Here is a 21,584-nt window from a genome sequence, read left to right on the forward strand (position 1 = left end):
AAGATTTGAGAGGAACAGACTGAAGAGAATTAGGACGGTAAGCATAACTCTATGAGAGATTTAAACCTACCTGGTTAAAACAAATACTTTGACGTTTTATGGTCTGTGAAGAAAGGAGGGAACTTACCAGTCTGTAACCCCTTTCCTAGTAAAGTCATGAGGCATTGTGGATATTACCAGTGTTCAGCTCAGTTATATAGTAAGTCATACACATACATCACAATCTATTTTGTGTAGCCAGTGTAAGTGAAATGCCTTGATAAAGAAAAGGATGTCAATCATTGTAAGCAATGATGGCAAGAGATGCCTCAAAGGAAAATGAAACACACCTGGTGATGCTTGGACATGGCTTTCCAGGTACACAGCCATTGCTCCTTCCTATTCCTCCCCATAGCATACCCTCCAAAACTCAGAGTGGAGCTAACAGGCAAGATATGAAGTCAGTTGTTGATAACTTATTTAGCATTAAAGCATCAGAGGCAGAAATTAGGAGGTTATAACAAACTAACAACCCTGCATAACCCCCGACTCTACAAAATTCACCACCCCACTGACTAAAGTCACATTACTGAAAAAAACCAAATGAAAATCTAAGACAGTAAGCAAAAAGTATATAATTTAGAAAAATCTTTAATGTGTTGTTTTGAACAATTCTATGAAACAAATATGTAATGTAATTATATTTTCTATTAACCCATTTCATTGTGAAATTCTTCATTCAGGGCTCAAAGGTTCTAGGATTATCAGTGATGTCAAAAATTCTAAGAAAATCTGACCAAGTCATAGCTGTTTGTAAAATTTTTTCAGTTTATATTTTTCAAAAAAAAAAATCTCTTTAGCACTTGGACAAGGGAATATATGCTACATAGTGATGGCCTTTTAATTTTTATTTGTATTTTGTTGGCAGTTCAGTTCAGTTGGTTTTGACAACATTTATTGAGCACCTACTATGTACCAGGCACTGTACTAGATGCTGGAGACACAAAGATGAATAAGACATGGTCCCTGTCCCCAAGGAGCTTACAGTCTCTTAGAGGCAAACAGGTAGTGCAAAGACATAGAGTTTATTCTAAAATGGACAAAAATATCAATAATGTAGTAATATTGGGCCTTTAAATACAATGGCACGTCATTGTTTGTAATGTCAAGGCAGACAATTAAAATGAAGACCATCTGCATGTGATAAAACAGTAAAATCATTAAGACCTAACTTTTAAAGATTCACATGATAAAGGTAGTTAATACTAAAAATTTACATCATAGTTTTTCAAGTATTTCATACTTAGAAATATTATTGCCCACAATTGTGCTACAGTCAAAGCCATAATTCCAGGTTACTGAATCATTCACATCTCAGCACGCTGGGATTCAGTTTCTCACTGAGTTTATGAATTAGAATGGCTAATTCCTCAGTCGCTTGGCTCTTGTCCTCCAAAAGTTCATAGCGAAGGCTGGAGATATCTTGCTTGATTTCTTTTAATTCACCTACGGTATTTGTATTAAAAAACATATAGTTGGTAATTTGCCCTTCGTATTTAGAAAAAAACAAAGAGTGAAATTTATACATGAATGCATTTATCTCATAACATCTCCAACATAGTTACTTTAGGTGTTTTCCTTTAGAATGTTTAAGGAATGTCTGCCTTTAAAAATGTACTGGCTTTTGAAAAAAAGCTATAAAAAGTAGTTCAGCTATGTTTTAAAAGCAAAACTCAGCTAAAGTATTGTCCTGTGGCTCAGCCAATTTTTAACACAGGGTGATTTCTCTGTTAACTGGTCTATAATCAGAGTATCTCCTTTCTATCTTCAGGGAGTTTGTCTGGTTCCCTGAGCCATAAGGGTTGACACCTATATGGATCATCTCCCATTGCTAGGCTGGAAGGAAATCCTAGCAAAATGAAACATTTCTAAAAATGAATCAATCTATGTAACAGGCAAATACATGTAAGAAGTAAACTGAGGTCAAGTTTGAAGTAAGGGAAAGGAAGGAAAAAGAGTAGGGGTATTTCTTAGGGAAGGCGGTGGCAATGAACATGGAGCTAAGGAACAAACAAATTAGTTTCTGTGGCACAGGGGATGATGTATAAGGAAATAACAAGCAATGGTGAAATTAAGGAGTTTAGATGTAGTACCACTGGCAATGTTTACATACGCAGAAGTCTCCATAGGAAACTTCTGGCTATTAAAACACAACTATTCCCATAATTTAGCTTGGTAATACTTTGAGCATGTGTAGATTGCAATTAACAACTGGATTCTCTTGCAAATAATTGTAATGTAGATAAGCCATTGACTTTGAAAGGTAAACCTTGGGGCATGAATTTATCTTGAATCCAAGAAATGATTCTTTAAATCACTGGCACTTTAATAGCTTTCTATAATAGAATCATATGTAAAACATATCTTTCATGGTATTTCCTGGTATCTTTATGATGCTTTAAAGTATAATCTATGTTCTTTTATTATATAAACGTCAGAACCTTTTATTTTAAAGAATTCTAGCTCTTCCTCAAGAATACACACAAAACATTTGATTCTTTTTGTGGCAAAAAAAAGGTGTGGGGGGGGGCTTTTCCTTTCACATTTGGCAACGTAGAGGAAATAAACTGATCAAATTAGAAATCGCGAGGCCAGTCTTTGGTGGAAGAAATGGATTCTCACAGCATTTAATATCATATTTGGACCATAAGCCCAGTGGGCCCCCTTTCACCTCCCTACTACTACATTCTTCTTCCTTGTTTTTGAGTTACGGGAAGCCTACACACTAAGTGTTGTACTTAGTTTGCCAATAGAGGAAACACAAATTACTCAACCTCTTCGGGATTTAGCTTCTTCATTTATTCAGGGAACAGGTTAAATTATATGATATACTTTCTTAGTTAGAACTTTGTTCAAAACTCCAAATTTTCCTTAATTCACTTTCCTCTTTTGTATAAAAGGACTTGGAAGATGACTCCTTGTTTTTGATGCTGTCATGGTGGCCCATTGCCCCCTTCACTTAGTTTTTTTGTTTGTTTTCGGGGAGGTTATGGTACAACAGATAAGGTTTCTGCTTTCTAAACTAAAACTCAATTCCAATCCTGTCTCTCTGAGACTGTTTCTAGGTCACCATGATTGGGTTTTTGCTGGTTTCCAATCACACATTCTTGGATTTCTACAAACACATACCATTGTATTGACTCAAATTTGTAAGAGATTCCTTGTATTAATCAAGTAATGGCTTCAAAGCTCGACAGTTTAGTTTAGCCTTTTCTTATCAGCGTAGCTCTATCTAGTAGCATCTCACTGGTGTTGAAAGCTATAGTTTCTATTTTTAGGGCAACTTATTTCTCCCTGGTTGAATTCTTTCCATCTCTGGACCTGTACTTTGTCTTATACCCCAGCCTTTGATGAAAAACTGTTACAGTCCAGACAGACGTGCTGCCTAGGATATGCCTGGAAAACAGGTGCCAAGAAGAAAAGTGAAAGGCAAAAGAGAAACACCAGATGAGAAAAATGGGTTAGAGATTTCTTTCTGGACAACAAAGTAAAGATTTTTCTGAAGAAATGTGGATTCTGTTTGAGCCAACATTATTCTATCTGCATCACTGGAAAAATGTTAACACTCAATGTGAACTCCCTGAAACAGAAGTGAAACTACAGACTACTTATGTAATAGGGATTAAAAACTCCCAGAAAGATGGCAGACTTTACATTCTAAGAAATCAGGGCATTCTGTAGTGATAAACTGTCTCTGATTGACAATTTAAGTGACGGTTTCTTTAAAAAGAGTTTTAGAAATGTAGCGTAAGATTCTCCTGTCAATCTTGGAGGAACCCAGTTACCTGAGATTGGATTTTTTTTTTCACACGTTTTAATTTTAATTTATTATTAAAATGTTTTGTACTGAAATCAGTAATGCCCCCGTCTTTCCTACTGGGATTAAGTGGCTTAGTCTTGCTTTGATATATTATGATGAGTCAAAATACAAGGCAACTCCAAAATCAACTTAAATTTGTTTTCTTTTTTTTTTTGAAAGCAGGGTAAGAAGGAATTGCACTAACAATAGTTATTTCTAGTTGACTTTTACTTTCATTTCTTACTCTCCCATATTGGATTTTTAAAGTATCCTTCAATATGAAGTTTTCCAAGTTTATTAAATTAGTTGTAAAAGGATGTTTCTCAAGTTGAAGGTGCTTACCTTCATTAACTTCATCATTTTCTTTGTCTACTTGTGCTTTCAAAACATACCGCTTTATAAGTCTTTTCATTATCTGCTGTTGGGCCAAAAAAAAAAAAATTGTATCACCAATGATATACATAAGTAATCTGGATCCTATTTCCCAAAGAGCCTTACATACCTGTAAAGCAAAGAACCCAGGGGAGAGAAGCTGTATGTAACTATTTACAGAAGACTCACCCAGATTTCAGAGCCTCATCCCTTTTCACCTTGTACTGAATTTTACTGAATGATCCACAAACATTGCCCTGACCCAGGCTTCATTCACCCTCACTGCCACCCCACTCCGGGGATGCAAGAAGCTTCGAAAGAAGTTAAGCTAAAAGACTTCAATTCATGGCTTCTCTTTCAAATAATGATTCTCTTTAAGGCGCATTGACACTAAATTATCATCTATAGATACCACCTTATTTCTCACTGTTTAAAAAATATATAAATATATGTGCAATACGGAGAATTTGGAAAATACAGAGAACTAAACAATAAACGAAAATCATCAATGATCCCACCGTCCAAAGATAATCATTGCTGTTATTTTAGTGTATGTCTTTCCAATATCTTTAAATTTTGTATATATACTAATTACTATATGTATTACATTTTATGTTGTCTAAATACCATATATTCTGTTATATGTTTTCCTCTCATAGCGATATATGTTGTGAATATATTTCAAACTAAATAAATGCTCTTACAAGATAATTATTTACCATATGGAAAAAATTAAATTGGAGCCCTACTTCATACCATGCACAAAAAAAGGAACTCCACGTGCATCTTAAATATGAAAGACAAGGCTTTTAAATCCTTTAAGAGGAAGTATAGGAGAATATATTTATAAATTCAGTGTACAACTGGATGTTTTTTAAACAAGATAAAAATTCTAATTATAGTATTTCTACTATAATTATAATTCTATTATAATTTCTACTTTTCAGATTTATAAATTCAACTTCATTACAATTAAAACTTCATTAAAACTTCTGTTAATAAAGGTACCATAAAGAAAGTAAAAAGGCAAGCCACACACTGGGAGAAAATATTGATGATACTTACAACTGGTAAAGAATTTGGATCCAAGATATATGAAGAACTTTAATAAGAAAAACTCAAATAATCCAATAGAAAAATGGGCAAAAGACAAACAGGCACTTCATTGAAATGGAACTGTGAATGGCCAACATGCATATAAAACAGTCTCAAAATCTTTTCTTGGGGAAATACAAATTACAATTAAAAGGAGATACATGGGGGTGGGGAGGAGAATTGGATGAAGGCAGTCAAATGGTACAAACTTCATTATAAGATAAATAAGTACTAGGGATGTAATGTACAACATGATAAATACAATTAACACTCTTTTATATTATATATGAAAGTTGGTAAGAGAGTAAATCCAAAGCGTTCTCATCACAAGAAAAATTTTTTTTTCCATTTGTTTAATTTTGTATCTATATGAGATGACTGATGTTCACTGAACTGATTATGATAATCATCTCATGATGTATGTAAGTCAAATCATTATGCTGTACACCTTAAACTTATACAGTGCTGTATGTTAATTATATCTCAATAAAACTGGAAAAAAGGAAAAAAGTGATATAATTTTATATCTGAAAAGGGAAAAATTAATAAATCTTATAATGCCAAGTGTTGGAAAGGATATGGATCAATGGGACTTTTGTACTTCACTGGCATGAGTACAAGTACAGTAGAGCACTTTGAAAAACAAGTCGGCATCATCTTTTTGTAATTGAAGTACAGCTGATTTACAATATTATATTAGTTTCAGGTGTACAACACAGTGATTCAATATTCTTATAGAGTACACTGCATTTAAAGTTATTATAAAACAATGGCTATCTTTCCCTCTGCCGTACAATATATCCTTGCCGCTTATTTTATTCATAGTAGTCTGTACCTCTTAATCCCCTACCAATTTGGCATTATCTTTTAAAGTTGGACACTTGCATATCCTTTCACTCAGAAAGGCCACTCCTTGGTATAGGCCCTAGAGAAACTTAGCACATGTGGACCAAGAGACAGACATAGACAAGGTTTATAGCAATCTTGCCTGAGACAGCAAAAAACCTGGAAACAGTCCAAACAAATACCAACAGAAGAATAGACAAGTAAATCATGGTATGTTACACAGTGTAATGTCATTCTGTTCACTCATGAAATTAATTAATGCAATTAATGAACCATGGCCACACACAACAGTATGGATGAATCTTAGAAGCATAAATGTTGAATGACAAATTCAAGTTGCAGACTTCACAAAGTATGAAACTATCCTTATAAGGTTACTAAATAAAAGTAAATCCACAAAATGCATTTTTAGGACTATCTATATTTGTGATAAACCTATATTTGAAAAGAAAGCCAAAGGCAGAGGATGAGAAACCCAGACTTCCAGATAGTGACTACCCCTTAGGTGGAGGCAAGGGTGTGGCCTAGGGAGGGGCACCCATGCAGAGGCAGTGGACAGATAATGTTATCCCTCTCACGGAAGTGGTGGCTTCCTAGGTATGCATGTAATTATACTTCATAATTGACGTGCTGCACATATTCTTGTGCATATATCAAGCATTAAAAAGACAATAAAGAAAAGAAAAAAAAGTTCTAACTGAAATGCAGATATAGTGAGGGTGGAAAATGTACCTCAGTTTTAAGAAAGTATGAATTATGAACCAAAGTGACCTACTAGATGCCAAGGTCAAGTAAAAAGGAGAAATCTAGGATAATTCAAAATGTCTGTCTCAGAGAATAATGACAGATTGAGAGGGAGCCCATGCTATCAAAAAGGAAAAGCCCATTTTATCAGTCATAATAAAATATGTATAAAACTTGTTGAGTTGTGTGGAATCTGGACCCCAGGACAGACCTTAGGCAGGACTCATTCATTCATTCACCAAATATTTTTAGTGAGCGCCAGCTCTGTGCCAGGTACCATACTAGGCACTGGAGATGCAACAGTGAATACAATCCCTGCTCCAACGAAACCTCACTGGGACAATTCACTGTGGGTGGGATATAATTAAGTTTTGGGGACAATGCCGGCATATTCCTATAGAAAGAAAAAACAACGAAGTGTTTATCAGTGAAAAGCAGCTTGAAAGGCGGTAATACAAATCAGTGGGAAAGAAAAGACTGCTCAACAAATAGGGCCTAGACAATAGACTATCCTTACAGGGAAAGTTAAAATTAGACCTTCCTCACACCATATATTAAAGAAGAGAGCCAAATGGACGAAAAATCTAAATGTGAAAAGCAAAAACTTTGAAAGGAATATGGTGATGTTTCTTGAGAAAGCTAACAGAAAGGATAAGCCATAAGGAAAATGTTGATACATCTGACCATATTAGGACAATTTAAAACTTTCATACAAGGAAGAATATCAATAACATGTAATCTTATGTCCGATGGGATTTTTCCTGCTGTCCTGGAATTGTTGATAAACCCAAGACTGATGCAAAAGGATGCTAAGTACCAGGTCAGCCACCATGGTCTAAGACCACGTTGGCCCCTGCAGCTGGAGCCATCCACCTCCCCTCAGGGCTTACTGAGACTCACTAGATCAGTTTTGAACTTACCAACTACTTTCTCCTCACCTCACATTAGGAAAGAGAGTGAGACATGGGAGGGATCATGGGCTTTGCGGGGAGAGAGGTTATTCTCTCCCTTACCTGTGTGGAAGGGAGAAGGTGCAGCCCGCCTCCTAGAAGCGAAGGGAAGAAGGAAATCCAAGGCAATGTAAAGTTTAGGGTTGCCTGTACGAAAGGGAGCCTGGCATCCTGCTTCCAATTAGATGGCTGTTCTAGCAGGCTTGCTGGCCTGATCCTGGTAATTTAGTCAGAAAGGAAAAAGAACTATGATAAGAGAGGAACAGCCATTGGGTCAACCTGTACTCTCAATATTTGAGAAACAGAGACAAATTTCCACTATGTTGGGTGGAATACACATCAGTGGGAAACGATAATCTTTTCAATAAATGGGGCTTGGACAATGGGCTCTCCTAATGGGAAAGGTGAAAATTAGATCCACACCTCAAGTGAGAGCCAGATCTCTGCATCAGGGAGCTGTGCATCGCCTTCTCAAACCCTTTAAACGTGCCCCCGCCCAGTTAGACAGGTAGCAGTTTGGTGACGGCCACAAGCAGGACATCAGGATTTGATCAGTGTTAGAGCACTAGTGACGAACAACAAGGAAGAGACTGCAACCTGCAGTTAACTCAAGGGAAAAATGTTTACCTTTCAGCTTCTTCCCCTTGCCTCTCCACATAGCACAGGATGAACACCTAGAAGAGCTAACAGGAGGAGGTGTGGACAAAGCAGACCACAGCCTTCAGCCACTGGAATCACCTTCAGAGGTTTAGCTTGTGCTATAGGAGTGAGGAGAAGAGTGCTAGATTGATTTGGAGAGGTTTTCTTTCTTTCTTTCTTTCTTTTTCTTTCTTTCTTTCTTTCTTTCTTTCTTTCCTTTCTTTCTTTCTTTCTTTCTTTCTTTCTTTCTTTCTTTCTTTCTTTCTTTCTCTCTCTCTCTCTCTCTCTCTCTCTCTCTCTCAATAATTTTTATTTATTTACTTATTTATTTACTTATTTTTGGCCCTGCAGCATGGCCTGCAGGATCTTAGTTCCCCCACCAGGGACTGAACCCCGGCCCTCAGCAGTGAAAGCACCAAGTTCTAACCACTGACTGCCAGGGAATTCTCAAGTTTCAAAATAAACATAACTATCTCTTTAATTACAAACATGAGACTTTCTAATAACCCAAAGTCACTGGAAAGTTATGGAGCCTTGACAAGGTGTTGTAAAGGGCTCCTCCATTCAGTGGAAAAGAAGAGTTCAAAAGAAGACAGTTAGTGGGAAATTACTGAAAACAAAGTCACTTTCATACATTCACAGGCTGCGACTCCTTAGTGAACCATTACATGAAGTTAAAAGACAAACCAAAGAGGGAGACAGGCTGCTTGCAAAACATACTGACCAAGGATCAGTATCCAGGACATGATAGAATTTTGACAAGTCACTAAGGTAAAGACAAACAGCCAAGTAGAATTAGGAAAAAGAATTTAAATTCACAAGAAAGGAAAACTGAATGACCAACAAATGTATGAAAAGATGTTCAATCTCATTGGTAATCAGAGAAGAGTACATTTAAAAAATTAATACCAATTCACACATATACGTTTGGCAAACGTTTTTTCTTTTGAAAAAAATTCAAACGCACAGAAAAGTTGAAAGTAAAATAAAGGGACTTCAGACTTTTCACCTTGATTCACGAATGTTAGAAATTTGCCACATTTGCTTATCTTGCTCCCTGTGTCTATTATGATTATATTGCTAAAGCATTTGAAAATAATTTTCAGACATCATGTCATTTTATCCCTAAATATTTCCATGAGTATTTTCTAAGAATGTTCTCTTATATAACCATGCTACAATGATCAAACTTTAGAAAAATTAACATGGATCAAACTGTCTCATTTTCCCAATCAAGGATCACATGTTGCTTTTAGATGTCATGTATCTTCAGTCTCCTTTAATCTGGAACAGCTCCTTGGCCTTTCCTTATCTTTCATGATGCTGACGTTTTTGAAGTATAAAGGGAAGTTGTTTTGTAGTTTGCAAAATTTAAAAATTCTGATAATACCAAGTTCTTGTGAGAACATTGGGAAACTCTTATACCCTGTTACTGGAAATAGAAATTGATATTACCACTCCCAGGTACACAACCTGGAAAAACACTTACAAATGTGCAAAAGGAGACATTTACTAGAATGTTCAATACAGCATTATTTATAATAGGCAAAAATGGAAAATAAGCTAAATTTTCATCAACAGAGGAATAAACAAAAATTGTGTATTCATACAATGGGATATTATAGAACAGTTAGAATGAAAAACAAGACATATGTGTATCAATATAGATAATTCTCAAAAATATAAAGATAAGTGAAAAAACCAGAATATGTAATGTTATTTATATATATTTCAAAACCACATAAAACTAGTATCAATACATAATGGTATGAATATACTTATGTAAATAATAAAGTATACGTGGGAAGAACATACAAGAACTTCAAGATAGTGAAGATCTCTGGGGAGGGATGAAAGCCAATGTAATAGAGTAGGGGTATTTTAGTTGTATCAAAATTTCCTTACAAAAAAGATCCGAAAAGAATATGGCAAAATGTTAATATTTATTAAAGTAAGATGGTAGTGACATAGATGTCCAACAGGACATTTTGTGATACCTTTCTGTGTTTGAAATAGTCCATAATCAAAATTTAAAATATAATAAAATAAAAACAATTAAAATACTCTTATAAATAGGTTTTTAATGCTGCCTAGCAAATCGATGTGCCTCGCTAGCCTGGGCATTCATTCCATCTTCAGTAGCCAACAGTCATTCAGTCATGATAAACAAATATTTTTCACTTTTACAAACAAAGCTGTAAAAACTTCATGTTGTAAAGAAACTGAGAATAACTCAGGGCTTATAAGGGTCTTATTTAGTACCATTCAGAAGTGCATTATTTAGAAATACTATCTCCAGAAAAAATGAAACTTCTAAAAATGGAAATGAGGCAGAAGTTTGGAGTAAAAAACTTAGGAATTTGAGGGGCTTCCCTGGTGGCGTAGTGGTTGAGAGTCCGCCTGCCGATGCAGGGGACGCGGGTTCGTGCCCTGGTCCGGGAGGATCCCACATGCCGCAGAGCGGCTGGGCCTGTGAGCCATGGCCGCCGAGCCTGCGCATCCAGAGCCTGTGCTCCGCAACGGGAGAGGCCACAACAGTGAGAGGCCTGCGTACCACAAAAAAAAAAAAAAAAAAAAAAAACCCTATGAATTTGAATGTAGGCCTTTATTTACTACCTGAGTGAATTAAAGGTGCTTAAACTCTTTAAGCTTCCATTTCCTCATTTATAAAATGGGGGTAATAAAACTCAACTAATAAGTTGTACAGATTAAATAATCAAATGCATGTAAAAAGCATAGTTCCTGCTTAGAAAAGGACAGCTCTTGTTGGTATTACTTATAAAGTTTGAGGACTAAGATACTGCTACCCATATTCCCTAGCATAATACTCTAAAACATTTATGTAACATTATCCAAAACCACACTTAGAAAGTCTATGAAAACTTACATTTACTGCCAGAAGGGACAATAACAGGAAAATAAAATATTTTAAACATTCATATAGTGTTCAAGTTCCCTAGAAATATCCTGAACAAAACTATTCAGATTAAATTCCCTCATTGAAGGGAAAAGAAGAGGGCATATTCATCTCCATTTCATCTTTAACCCACAGGGAAAATGGTAGTTATAGGCCTAAATTTTTCCCTTCAAAATTTGATGTGGTTTAAGCTTTCCGTGCATCCCACAAAAATGTTCACCTTAATATTTATAGCTTAAATATACTTTTCTACCACTGCACCAAGTTGGAGTCTCTCTAAAAGGCAAGAAGACACCTGCTATTGGGCTGAAATCAGTTTCCCCACATATGACACTACCTGGTAATAGTCCATCCCTTAGTTCACGTTGGAAAGATAACTGATGTGAATTCCAAAATGATTTGCAGCTCAGAGAAGGTGCAAAGTTTAGCCATTTCCATTCTATTAGGTAGCTTGTCTGGTGAGCCCAAGGCAGTATTGTATAGCAGTTGAGAAAGTGGGCTACAAGGACAAATAGCTTGGACTTGAGTGTGTTTTGAGCTATTTACAAACAATCAAATCTTGGTGACAATCTGTGTAGTGGAAATGTTAGCATCTATCTTATAAAAGATAATACAAGTTAATTACATAGAAGGTGCTCAATTAATGTAACTATTATTCCTTATTATCATTTATGTTTCTTTTATAAAGAAAATTTTGATTAACCCATCTTAATAATGCTGGTACTATAGGCAAAGATCATGAAACTTGTGAGTAATAAGTAAAAGTATCATTTAAAATATTATCTTTACCTCAATTTCTGATGGATTCTTTAATCAAAGCCAGTACCACAAATTAAATCGATCAATAACAGAATCATCTTCTTTCCCTCTTGGTCAAATTGCTAACTAATGCAACAGAAGTCTATAAATTAACTTCCACATTCCACATACCTCCAGAAATTATCCATATTTCTCAATATGAGCATGTGAGTCACTGTTTAAGGAAGACATTGTAATATTATTGAGTGGACTATGGATTTCCTCTATCCAAGGTGTGGAAAGCTTGGTCCTAGTTACCTCAAACATTATCTCCTGCAAACAAATCCAAGTTCATTTCTCAGCCCTCCATTAAGACTGGGAGAAGGAATGAGATTCGGATGGTTGCATATGTGTGCATGCCCTGCCTTTCCAGAAAGCATCAAAGCTTTTCTTTGCACGTGCTTATTTTTTACTGATTCAAATTCAACTAACAATTGTTAAGTAATCTATCAGATACTTTTACATTTATTTCCTCATTTACTCCTACAGAGAAACCAAATTTGACTGACATCGGCAGATCCTATAATCTGAATTTTAGCAACCTATAAAGTGTGACTATAAGGTAATAAGATTGATTTGGACAAACACAAAGAACTTGGAAGTAGAGAGCAGAATTTTAGGGAGGGAAGGGTCCTTGGAAATCATGTGTTTTTCATTTTTTCTTACCACTCATTGTGACATACATACCCTGACAGATCACCATTGCACAGCCTCTGAATAAACATCTGTGATTCAGACCCCGCTACTTTTTCCAGACAGTTGGTTTGGTCTATTTTTGGACAATTGTAGCTGTTAAAAAATTCCTTTGTATTGAGTCAAAATCTGCTTCATTGTACTTTCTAACTACTGGTCGAAGTTTTGTTCTTTGGAGAAACAGAGAATAGATTTCCGTCTTCTTCTACTTGATCAGCTTTCAAATATTTTCCTCCTCTGGGTTTCCCTGGGTTCCCATACCATTTTATTTATATCTCACTTATACCACATAGCCATATCCCAAGGTTGTATGAACGTTCACCTACTTTTTTCTTTCCTTCCCTTCCTTCCACCTCCATGCTGCCCTTCCACTCCAGTGGAGAGATCCTTGAAGCCATGGACTGTATATTTGTAGTCTTACAACATAAGACCATGCATAACAGAGGATATCCTGAATGGGTCATGAAGCTTAAGGTGAATTCCTTATATTACCATGTACTTCCAGTAAAATCAAGACTACATGAATTAGATCAGAGACCATCATGTGGGCCGAAGACAGTCTAACACTATCTGAGCCAGAGGTGTTCCCAAGCCAAAGAAGGTTGTTAAAGCAGAGCTGCCACAGAAGAGAGCAGAGAGATAAGAACCTACAGCCCAGCTTTTGTGGAGGCTTACAATATATTCTCATTTCTCAAGGTCATATTAGCATATCTATGTACTTTTAACTTGAATTAACACAGGTATTCATGAGCAGAATTCAATCATAGCTATCCCTCCAAGTCTTTATGTTCTACAGAAAAATCATTCCCAGTTTTTCAAAAAAATTCTTTATATACATAAAAATTACCTCTGCATGCTTGTAATAATTAATGTTAATATAAATAATACTGCCATTAATTAAGGCACCTAAAAATTTTTCCTTTGTTGCCCTTTGAGACACATCTGAATCTCTTGTCTTTGAAGTAATTGTCATGGAGAGGAAACATTCATTTGAATGTAAAACATGTAAGATGATGACCTGATTGGTGATGGCCACATATTTTTTGAAGGTGGATGTAACTTTTTTTTTTGCCGAGCCCTGCGGCTTGTGGGATCCTGGTTCCCCAACCAGGGATCAAACCTGCGCCCCCTGCAGTGGAAGCGCAGAATCTTAACCACTGAACCGCCAGGGAAGTCCCAGGATGTGATTATTTTTGAAAAAATGTGAAGTCAGATGGCACTGTCTTGTTAATAAGGTGAATGATTAGCTGAGTTCAGGACTGAGAAAGTAACAAAGCACTTTTTTGTGTCTTATAAACTAATTACAGAAGTAACTCTTTAGAGATATTCCAAAAATATTCTGATCTGTGATATAAACCATTAGAATTAGTGTATTCCAAAGGTCACCCCTTTGAAGGAAAAATCCCCATTTAGCAGATTAAGATTTGGAATTTCTTTAAGGTAAATCACATAATCATACTACATGAAACAAAAATTCATAACAAATAAACCAATTGTTATCACTCATGGAGTTCATAACAGGTAGATTTTTATCTAAATGTAATCAAGACATTTATATGAAGTTTGGGGTATATATAGATGATTGAGACTTTTTCCCTCAGTTTCTCTTTTTCTGCTATCACTTTTGGGGAGCTACAGAAGACTATGCCACAGGCACAGGGAATTCTTCTCTTTAGAAAATACGAAATATACAGGATTCTGGAATCTCTAGGCATTTAGCAAGGATCATCTCATGCGGAGGCATAGCCATTTTCAATTTAACAATATACTTAGAAGTTTCTCCACTTCTTCCAAATCACTCAAAAGCAATAAGGAGAATAGGAAACAGAAACACTAACTCCCTCATTAATGAGACTTAAAGGAATCCATATTCTTTTTTAGAAAGGTTATATGTAAAGGTCAAATGGGGATATGGAGAAATGCCAAGAGCAGACATTCATGGCTGAGAATGTCCTTGACCTTTTGATACAAAGGCTACAGAAGCTTAGAATTATAGGGCTGAAGGAGAAATTATAAAGAAAAGCCATAATTGCTAGAAGTACTTTGTGAGTGAGGTGGAGAGGGAGAGTCTCCTTGTGAACAATCCTGCAGTGCTATTTTTGACAAGAGATAATAAAGAATAAGTTGAACTCACATACACAATGCTGTGCCTAAAGGCAAATTCCTACTAGTCTGGGACGGGCGCCCTGGAATTCTCTGGCCCGACTCCAACCTCCTGAAACCAGCTGGTCCGAGAAGAACTTACTTCATTCAAAACTGAGTAATAGTCAGTAAGGAATCTATAAAACATATACACTAAGACAGTCCAAGGAAAAAAGGAAACTAACAAATAGCAAATAGAGAACACTCACTAGAAAAATGCTAAAGAAGAGATGAAAACACATAACACCATTATTGAAACATAATCTTTTAAAAATAGGGACCAATCATGTCTTCAAAATAAGAGCACAAGGAAAATATGGTATGTCAAAGTAGGAAATGATATATAAGTTGGAAAATCTCAAGAAGAGGAGGAAGAAAAAAATTAAATCATCACAGAAATGAAAGATATATTTGAAGCAGCACATATGAAGACAGACAGGAATAAAAGACAGGATGGGAAAAAAAGGAGCCAAAGAGAGAAATGGATGAAAAATTCAAAAGGAATAGAGAAAAAAAGATTCAGTAGGCATCTAATTGGTATCTCTGAAGATGAGACCTCAAATAATGGAACAGAAAAAATATTTCAAGGTATAATTCAAGGAAATTTTTCAGAAATAAAAGAAGACTTCAATGTACAATTTGAAAGGACATACTCCATGCTAGGAAAAATTCATGCAGATCCACCTACAGAACAATCAATTGCAAGTTATTGGATTCAAAAGATAAACAAAGAAAATTTGGGCATTCAAATCAAAATCTCAGGTCAACTATATGAGAGAAATAATCAGGCTGGCCTCAAACTTTTCCATATCAACATTCCATTCTAGGAGCATTGGAGCAATGTTTACAAATACATCAAGAAAATAAAGTCATATCTAAGAATTAGTTAGTTATTAATTAGCTAGTTAATATGAATATATAGAAAATAGGAAACAGTTTAGGACATGAAATAACTCAGAGAACGTAGTTCCCATGAGCTCTTTTTTTTTTTTTTTTTCCCCCGGTACGCGGGCCTCTCACTGTTGTGGCCTCTCCCATTGCGGAGCGCAGGCTCAGCAGCCATGGCTCATGGGCCCAGATGCTCCGGGGCATGTGGGATCTTCCCGGACCGGGGCACAAACCCGTGTCCCCTGCATCGGCAGGCGGACTCTCAACCACTGCGCCACCAGGGAAGCCCCCCCATGAGCTCTTTTTGAAGAAACTGGAGGAAGACAAACTTTACCTGACAAAGAGATTAATGGAAAATTAAGGCCAAAAGACTGGTGGTGAGTACTGACTGTTTAGCTGTGGGACTAAAACTAAAACAAATGTGAATTATAATCTTACAAGGTAGTGAAGGGGATCAGAAAATATCACCCTCAAATATATCACTTTGACATAGGATTACTTTGAGCTGAAGGCAATTAAGCAGCAGAAGACACAGAAGGAGCTCACTGCCTTCTTCCCAACTGCCCAAGAACAGGACATAAATTTCCCTTTGTGAAGGTCTTCCCCCTCCCCTCTCCCATACCAAGAGGAAGAGAAACAAGCATCACCACTAGAAACAGAAAGTTGGCTCAGAGATGGCTCTGCACAAACACAAACCTTACTACAGTAACCCTAATCTTCCATTATTTCCCCATATATATACTCACGTTCCCACAATTTACCACCCCTGGGAGCCCAAAGACATCCTCTTTCCTTTGTCTTGTCACTTCTCCACAATTCATTGCCCTTTTTAGGATGATATATAAGCCTCAATTTCTAACTACCCCTTTGAGTTACTCATCACAAAATTCTCCCATGTGTTTGCACTTTGCATGCATAAATAAACTCTGGTTTTTTTTTTCTTCTGTTAATCTGCCTTTTGTTAGTTTAATTCACAGGCCCCAGCTACAGAACCTAATGGGTAGAGGAAAGGTTTTCTTGTTCCACCCCTACAATTCTAATGATTTAACTAGCAAAAGCTGGGAGGAGGAGGGGGAAATGGTGAAAGATAAAATAAATATACTGATTTTTTCATATTTTATAGCTGGAGGGTCAAAAGATAAAACTTGAAACTTATAAATCAAATAACAGATATAAGTATGTGTAAAGCACCAAGACAAATAATATAATCCACTTTGGCAGAGACTGCCAGTTCTCTTCCCTGGTTTTTTAGCTCAGCACACGGCCACTAGGAATTAAGACTTATTTTGTAGCCTCCATTGCAGACATGCTGTTTGTGTAACTTTACAGAAGTTCCTTACAGGAAGGAGGCATCTTTCTTCCCTATCACTGTCTGACTATATTTTGGAATGCAGATATAATAGCCAGAGCTCCAGTAGCTTTCTTGGACTGTAAGATCATGTTAGAATGAAAGCCAATCATGACAGAGTAATATTATAGAAAGAGCCTGGGACCCTGACAGTGGTGGGTACCATACCAGCCCTGGAATGACCACCTCCAGAATTCTTGAAGAGAAGAGAGAAACACATTTCTATGTTCTTTCAGCTACTAGTGGTTGGTATTTGGTGGTTCTGTGTGATTTGCACCACTTAATCCTAATTAAAATGAACACTCTGAGGACTACTTTAAAATGATATTGGGTACACGAATGAAGATCTGAACAAATGGAAAGGTGTGTCATATTCTTGAAAAGGAAGACACAACATTAGAAAGATGTCAATTCTTCTTAAGTTAACACAACCTGTAAAATACCAACAGAATATTTTGCAAATTATACAAGCTGACTCTAAAGTTTAAGGAGAAAAATAAACAAGAAAGAATAACCAGGAAAATTATGCAAAATAATTTGAGTAAGAGTCTCTTCAAGTAAGAGTCTTGAAGTAAGGACATATGTATGTGTTTATGTGTATTTTGTTTGATTTTGTTTTAAACTATAGTAATTAAAACAATATGGTTCTATAGCATATTGAAAGCCCAGAAATAAATCTAAGTAGATATGGGAACTTAGTAAATGATAAAAGTGATATTTCAAATCAAAAGAGAAGACAGATTATTCAACACACCCAGTTCTGTAATCATCTGGAAAAAAAATAAATTTGGATCTCCATCCACACATTGCATCAAACTATATTCTACACAGATCAAATATTATCATGTAAAAAGTGAAACCATTAGTGTACCAAGGAAAATATGGGTAAAACATTTCTTAAATATCCTCATATAGGAGAGGAGCTTTTGAAATAGGACACAAAATCTGAAGCCATAAACAATTTGTAATGCTGACTACACACAATTCTAAACGGTTGGGAAAAAATACCCACAAATATTAAAAAGACACTCAACAAACTGGGGGAAAAATTCTCAACTCCTATCACAGATAAAGGGCTGATTTTCTTAAAAGAATTCTTTATTCTTAAAAGAATTCTTAATTCTTAAAAGAATTCTGCCTAATTTATAACAAAGAGCCCATCAAGAAAAGCAAATAAATATTGGGTCTTAAGCATATAGAAAACTAAGTCTAAAAAGATGGTCAAATTCATTCATTACAAAGAATGCAAAGTAAAATGTGACACTGTGGTATCATTTTCACCTATCAATTTGGACAAGACAAAAACCTTTGGTAACATACTATTGGTAAATTAAGGAGGAAATGGGCACTCTTGTACGTTTATTGTTAAGAATATAAACCGGGCTCAGACGCCGGCCGAAGCCCCTGTGATGGTGCACTCGGGAGCAGAGAAGGTGAGTGCCCAGCGCCCCACATGACTCAGACCCCACGCCCGGCCCTCAGGTGACTGCACCTGACCGGGAAGCCCCTGACAGGAGGCCACCGCTCAGGCGTCTCTGGGACCTGTGGAAAGGAGCCCCAGGACAGGACACCCGGCCCTCAGGTGACTCTGTGACAGGACGGCTGCCCGAGGAGTGAACTTCCATTTTGGAGAGGGGCCCACATGTGAGGGAATAGCAGATGGTCTCTATCAGCTGAGGGCTTGAGCTCAACAACCAAAAGGAAGCGAATTCCAACAACAACCACGTGCCTGCTAGAGGATCTGGAGCCTTAAATGAGCCTCCAGTCCTGACCAGCAGCTCCCGTGCAGCCTCCTGTGTGAGGCCCCGAGCAGAGGACCCAGCTCACCTGCACAGGTACCCACAAAGAAATGGTATCCTGGCAAAATGAGGCAGGAGCAAAAGAGTTGAACATGCGTGAAAAGGAAAGTGACTCATAGTCCATTCGGTCTAGTATAAAAAGGGAAAATTGTTACAATCATTTGAAGACCCAAGAGGATGATAAAAGGCACACTATCAATAGAGAACTGTTTACTCATGAGAAACGGCTACCATGTAGGGGAAGGATAATAAACCTGACCTGGTTGTCTAGGAGCACTCAAGTACTTCCACCCAACCTTGCACAGAGTTAAAGACAGCTTCTTGGTGGCTGGCAGAGAAAACCAAGCAGCTTTGCTGGTGAGAGGATTCTAAGGGAGAAGGAGAAGGAAAGTAGCAGGAAGGAAAACAGACATCAAGAGGGTCTTGGTGCTCTGGCCTGGTGTCAGGCCTGAGCCTCTAAGGTGGAAGAGCCGAATTCAGGACATTGGACCACCAGAGACCTCCCAGCCCCATGTAAGATCAACTGGCGAGAGCTCTATAAAGAGACCTCCATCTCAACACTAAGACCCAGCTCCACTGAAGAGCCAGCAAACTCCAGTGCTGGATGCCCCATGCCAAACAACTAGCAGGACAGGAACACAACACCACCCATTAGCAGAGGGGCTGCCTAAATTAATACTAAGTTCACAGACACCCCAAAACACACCACTGGACGTGGATCTGCCCACCAGAAACGCAAGATCCAGCCCCACCCACCAGAACACAGGCACCAGTCCCCTCCACCAGGAAGTCTAGACAAGCCACTGAACCAACCTTAGCCACTGGGGGCAGATACCAAAAACAATGGGAACTATGAACCTGCAGCCTGTGAAAAGGAGACCCCAAACACAGTAAGTTAAGCAAAATGGAAAGACAGAGAAATATGCAGCAGATGAAGGAGCAAGGTAAAAACCCACCAGACAAAACAAATGAAGAGGAAATAGGCAGTCTACCTGAAAAACAATTCAGAGTAATGATAGTAAAGATGATCCAAAATCTTGTAAATAGAATGGAGAAAATACAAGAAATGCTTAATAAGGACGTAGAAGAACTAAAGAGAAATACAATGATGAACAACACAATATATGAAATTAAAAATACTCTAGAAGGAATCAATAGCAGAATAACTGAGGCAGAAGAATGGATAAGAGACCTGGAAGATAAAATAGTGGAAATAACTACCGCAGATCATGATAAAGAAAAAAGAATGAAAAGAATTGAGGACAGTCTCAGAGACATCTGGGACAACATTAAAGGTACCAACACTTGAATTATAGGGGTCCCAGAAGAAGAGAAAAAGAAAGGGTCTGAGAAAATATTTGAAGAGATTATAGTTGAAAACTTCCCTAACATGGGAAACGAAAGAGTCAATCAAGTCCAGGAAGCACAGAGAGTCCCATAGAGGATAAATCCAAGAAGAAACACACCAAGGCAATATTAATCAAACTATCAAAAATTAAATACAAAGAAAAAATACTAAAAGCAGCAAGGGAAAAGTGACAAATAACATACAAGGGAATCCCCATAAGGTTAACAGCTGATCTTTCAGCAGAAACTCTGCAAGCCAGAAGGGAGTGGCAGGACATATTTAAAGTGATGAAAGGGAAAAGCCTACGACCAAGATTACTCTACCCAGCAAGGATCTCATTCAGATTTGATGGGGAAATTAAAATGTTTACAGACAAGCAAAAGTTAAGAGAAATTGGCACCACCAAGCCAGCTTTACAACAAAGGCTAAAGGAACTTCTCTAGGCAAGAAACACAAGAGAAGGAAAAGACCTACAAAAACAAACCCAAAACAATTAAGAAAATGGTAGTAGGAACATACATGTCAATAATTACCTTAAAGGTAAATGGGTTAAATGCTCCCACCAAAAGACACAGACTGGCTGAATGGATACAAAAACAAGACCCATATATATGCTGTCTACAAGAGACCCACTTCAGACCTAGAGACACATACAGATGGAAAGTCTTTCCATGCAAATGGAAATCAGAAGAAAACTGGAGTAGCAATTCTCATATCAGACAAAATAGACTTAAAAATAAAGACTATTATAAGAGACAAAGATGGACACTACATAATGATCAAGGGATCAATCCAAGAAGACGATATAACAATTGTAAATATTTATGCATCCAACATAGGAGCACCTCAATACATAAGGCAAATGCTAACAGCCATAAAAGGGGAAATTGACAGTAACACAATAATATCAGGGGACTTTAATACCCCACTTTCACCAATGGATAGATCATCCAAACTGAAAATAAATAAGGAAACACAAGCTTTAAATGACATATTAAACAAGATGGACTTAATTGATATATATAGGACATTCCATCCAAAAACAACAGAATACACATTCTTCTCAAGTGCTCATGGAACGTTCTCCAGGACAGATCATATCTTGGGTCAAAAATCAGGCCTTGGTAAACTTAAGAAATCGACATTGTAAAAAGTATCTTTTCCGAC

At 36.9% G+C, this 21,584-nt stretch overlaps 1 protein-coding gene across 4 annotated transcripts in view; it reads right to left on the reverse strand.

The window, feature by feature from the left end:
• Positions 1-614: 614 nt before the first annotated feature.
• The window catches only part of TRPC3 (transient receptor potential cation channel subfamily C member 3), an 81,517-nt gene continuing 60,547 nt past the window's right edge, over positions 615-21,584 (reverse strand). For 3 of the 4 annotated variants that reach the window (XM_027103633.1, XM_027103632.1, XM_027103631.1), the window contains 2 exons: positions 4,181-4,256; positions 615-1,485 (listed from right to left, as the gene is read on the reverse strand). In XM_027103633.1, coding sequence (XP_026959434.1) covers positions 1,343-1,485; positions 4,181-4,256 — 219 coding nt within the window. In that variant the 3' untranslated portion in view covers positions 615-1,342. Of the gene's footprint in view, positions 1,486-4,180; positions 4,257-21,584 lie in introns of those variants that run through there. The other variant, XM_027103635.1, reaches the window with a different exon arrangement.

The sequence above is a fragment of the Aethalodelphis obliquidens genome, unplaced genomic scaffold (genome assembly GCF_003676395.1).
Source record: "Aethalodelphis obliquidens isolate GAN/ISIS:26980383/991018 unplaced genomic scaffold, ASM367639v1 scaffold6, whole genome shotgun sequence".
NCBI lineage: Eukaryota > Metazoa > Chordata > Mammalia > Artiodactyla > Delphinidae > Aethalodelphis > Aethalodelphis obliquidens.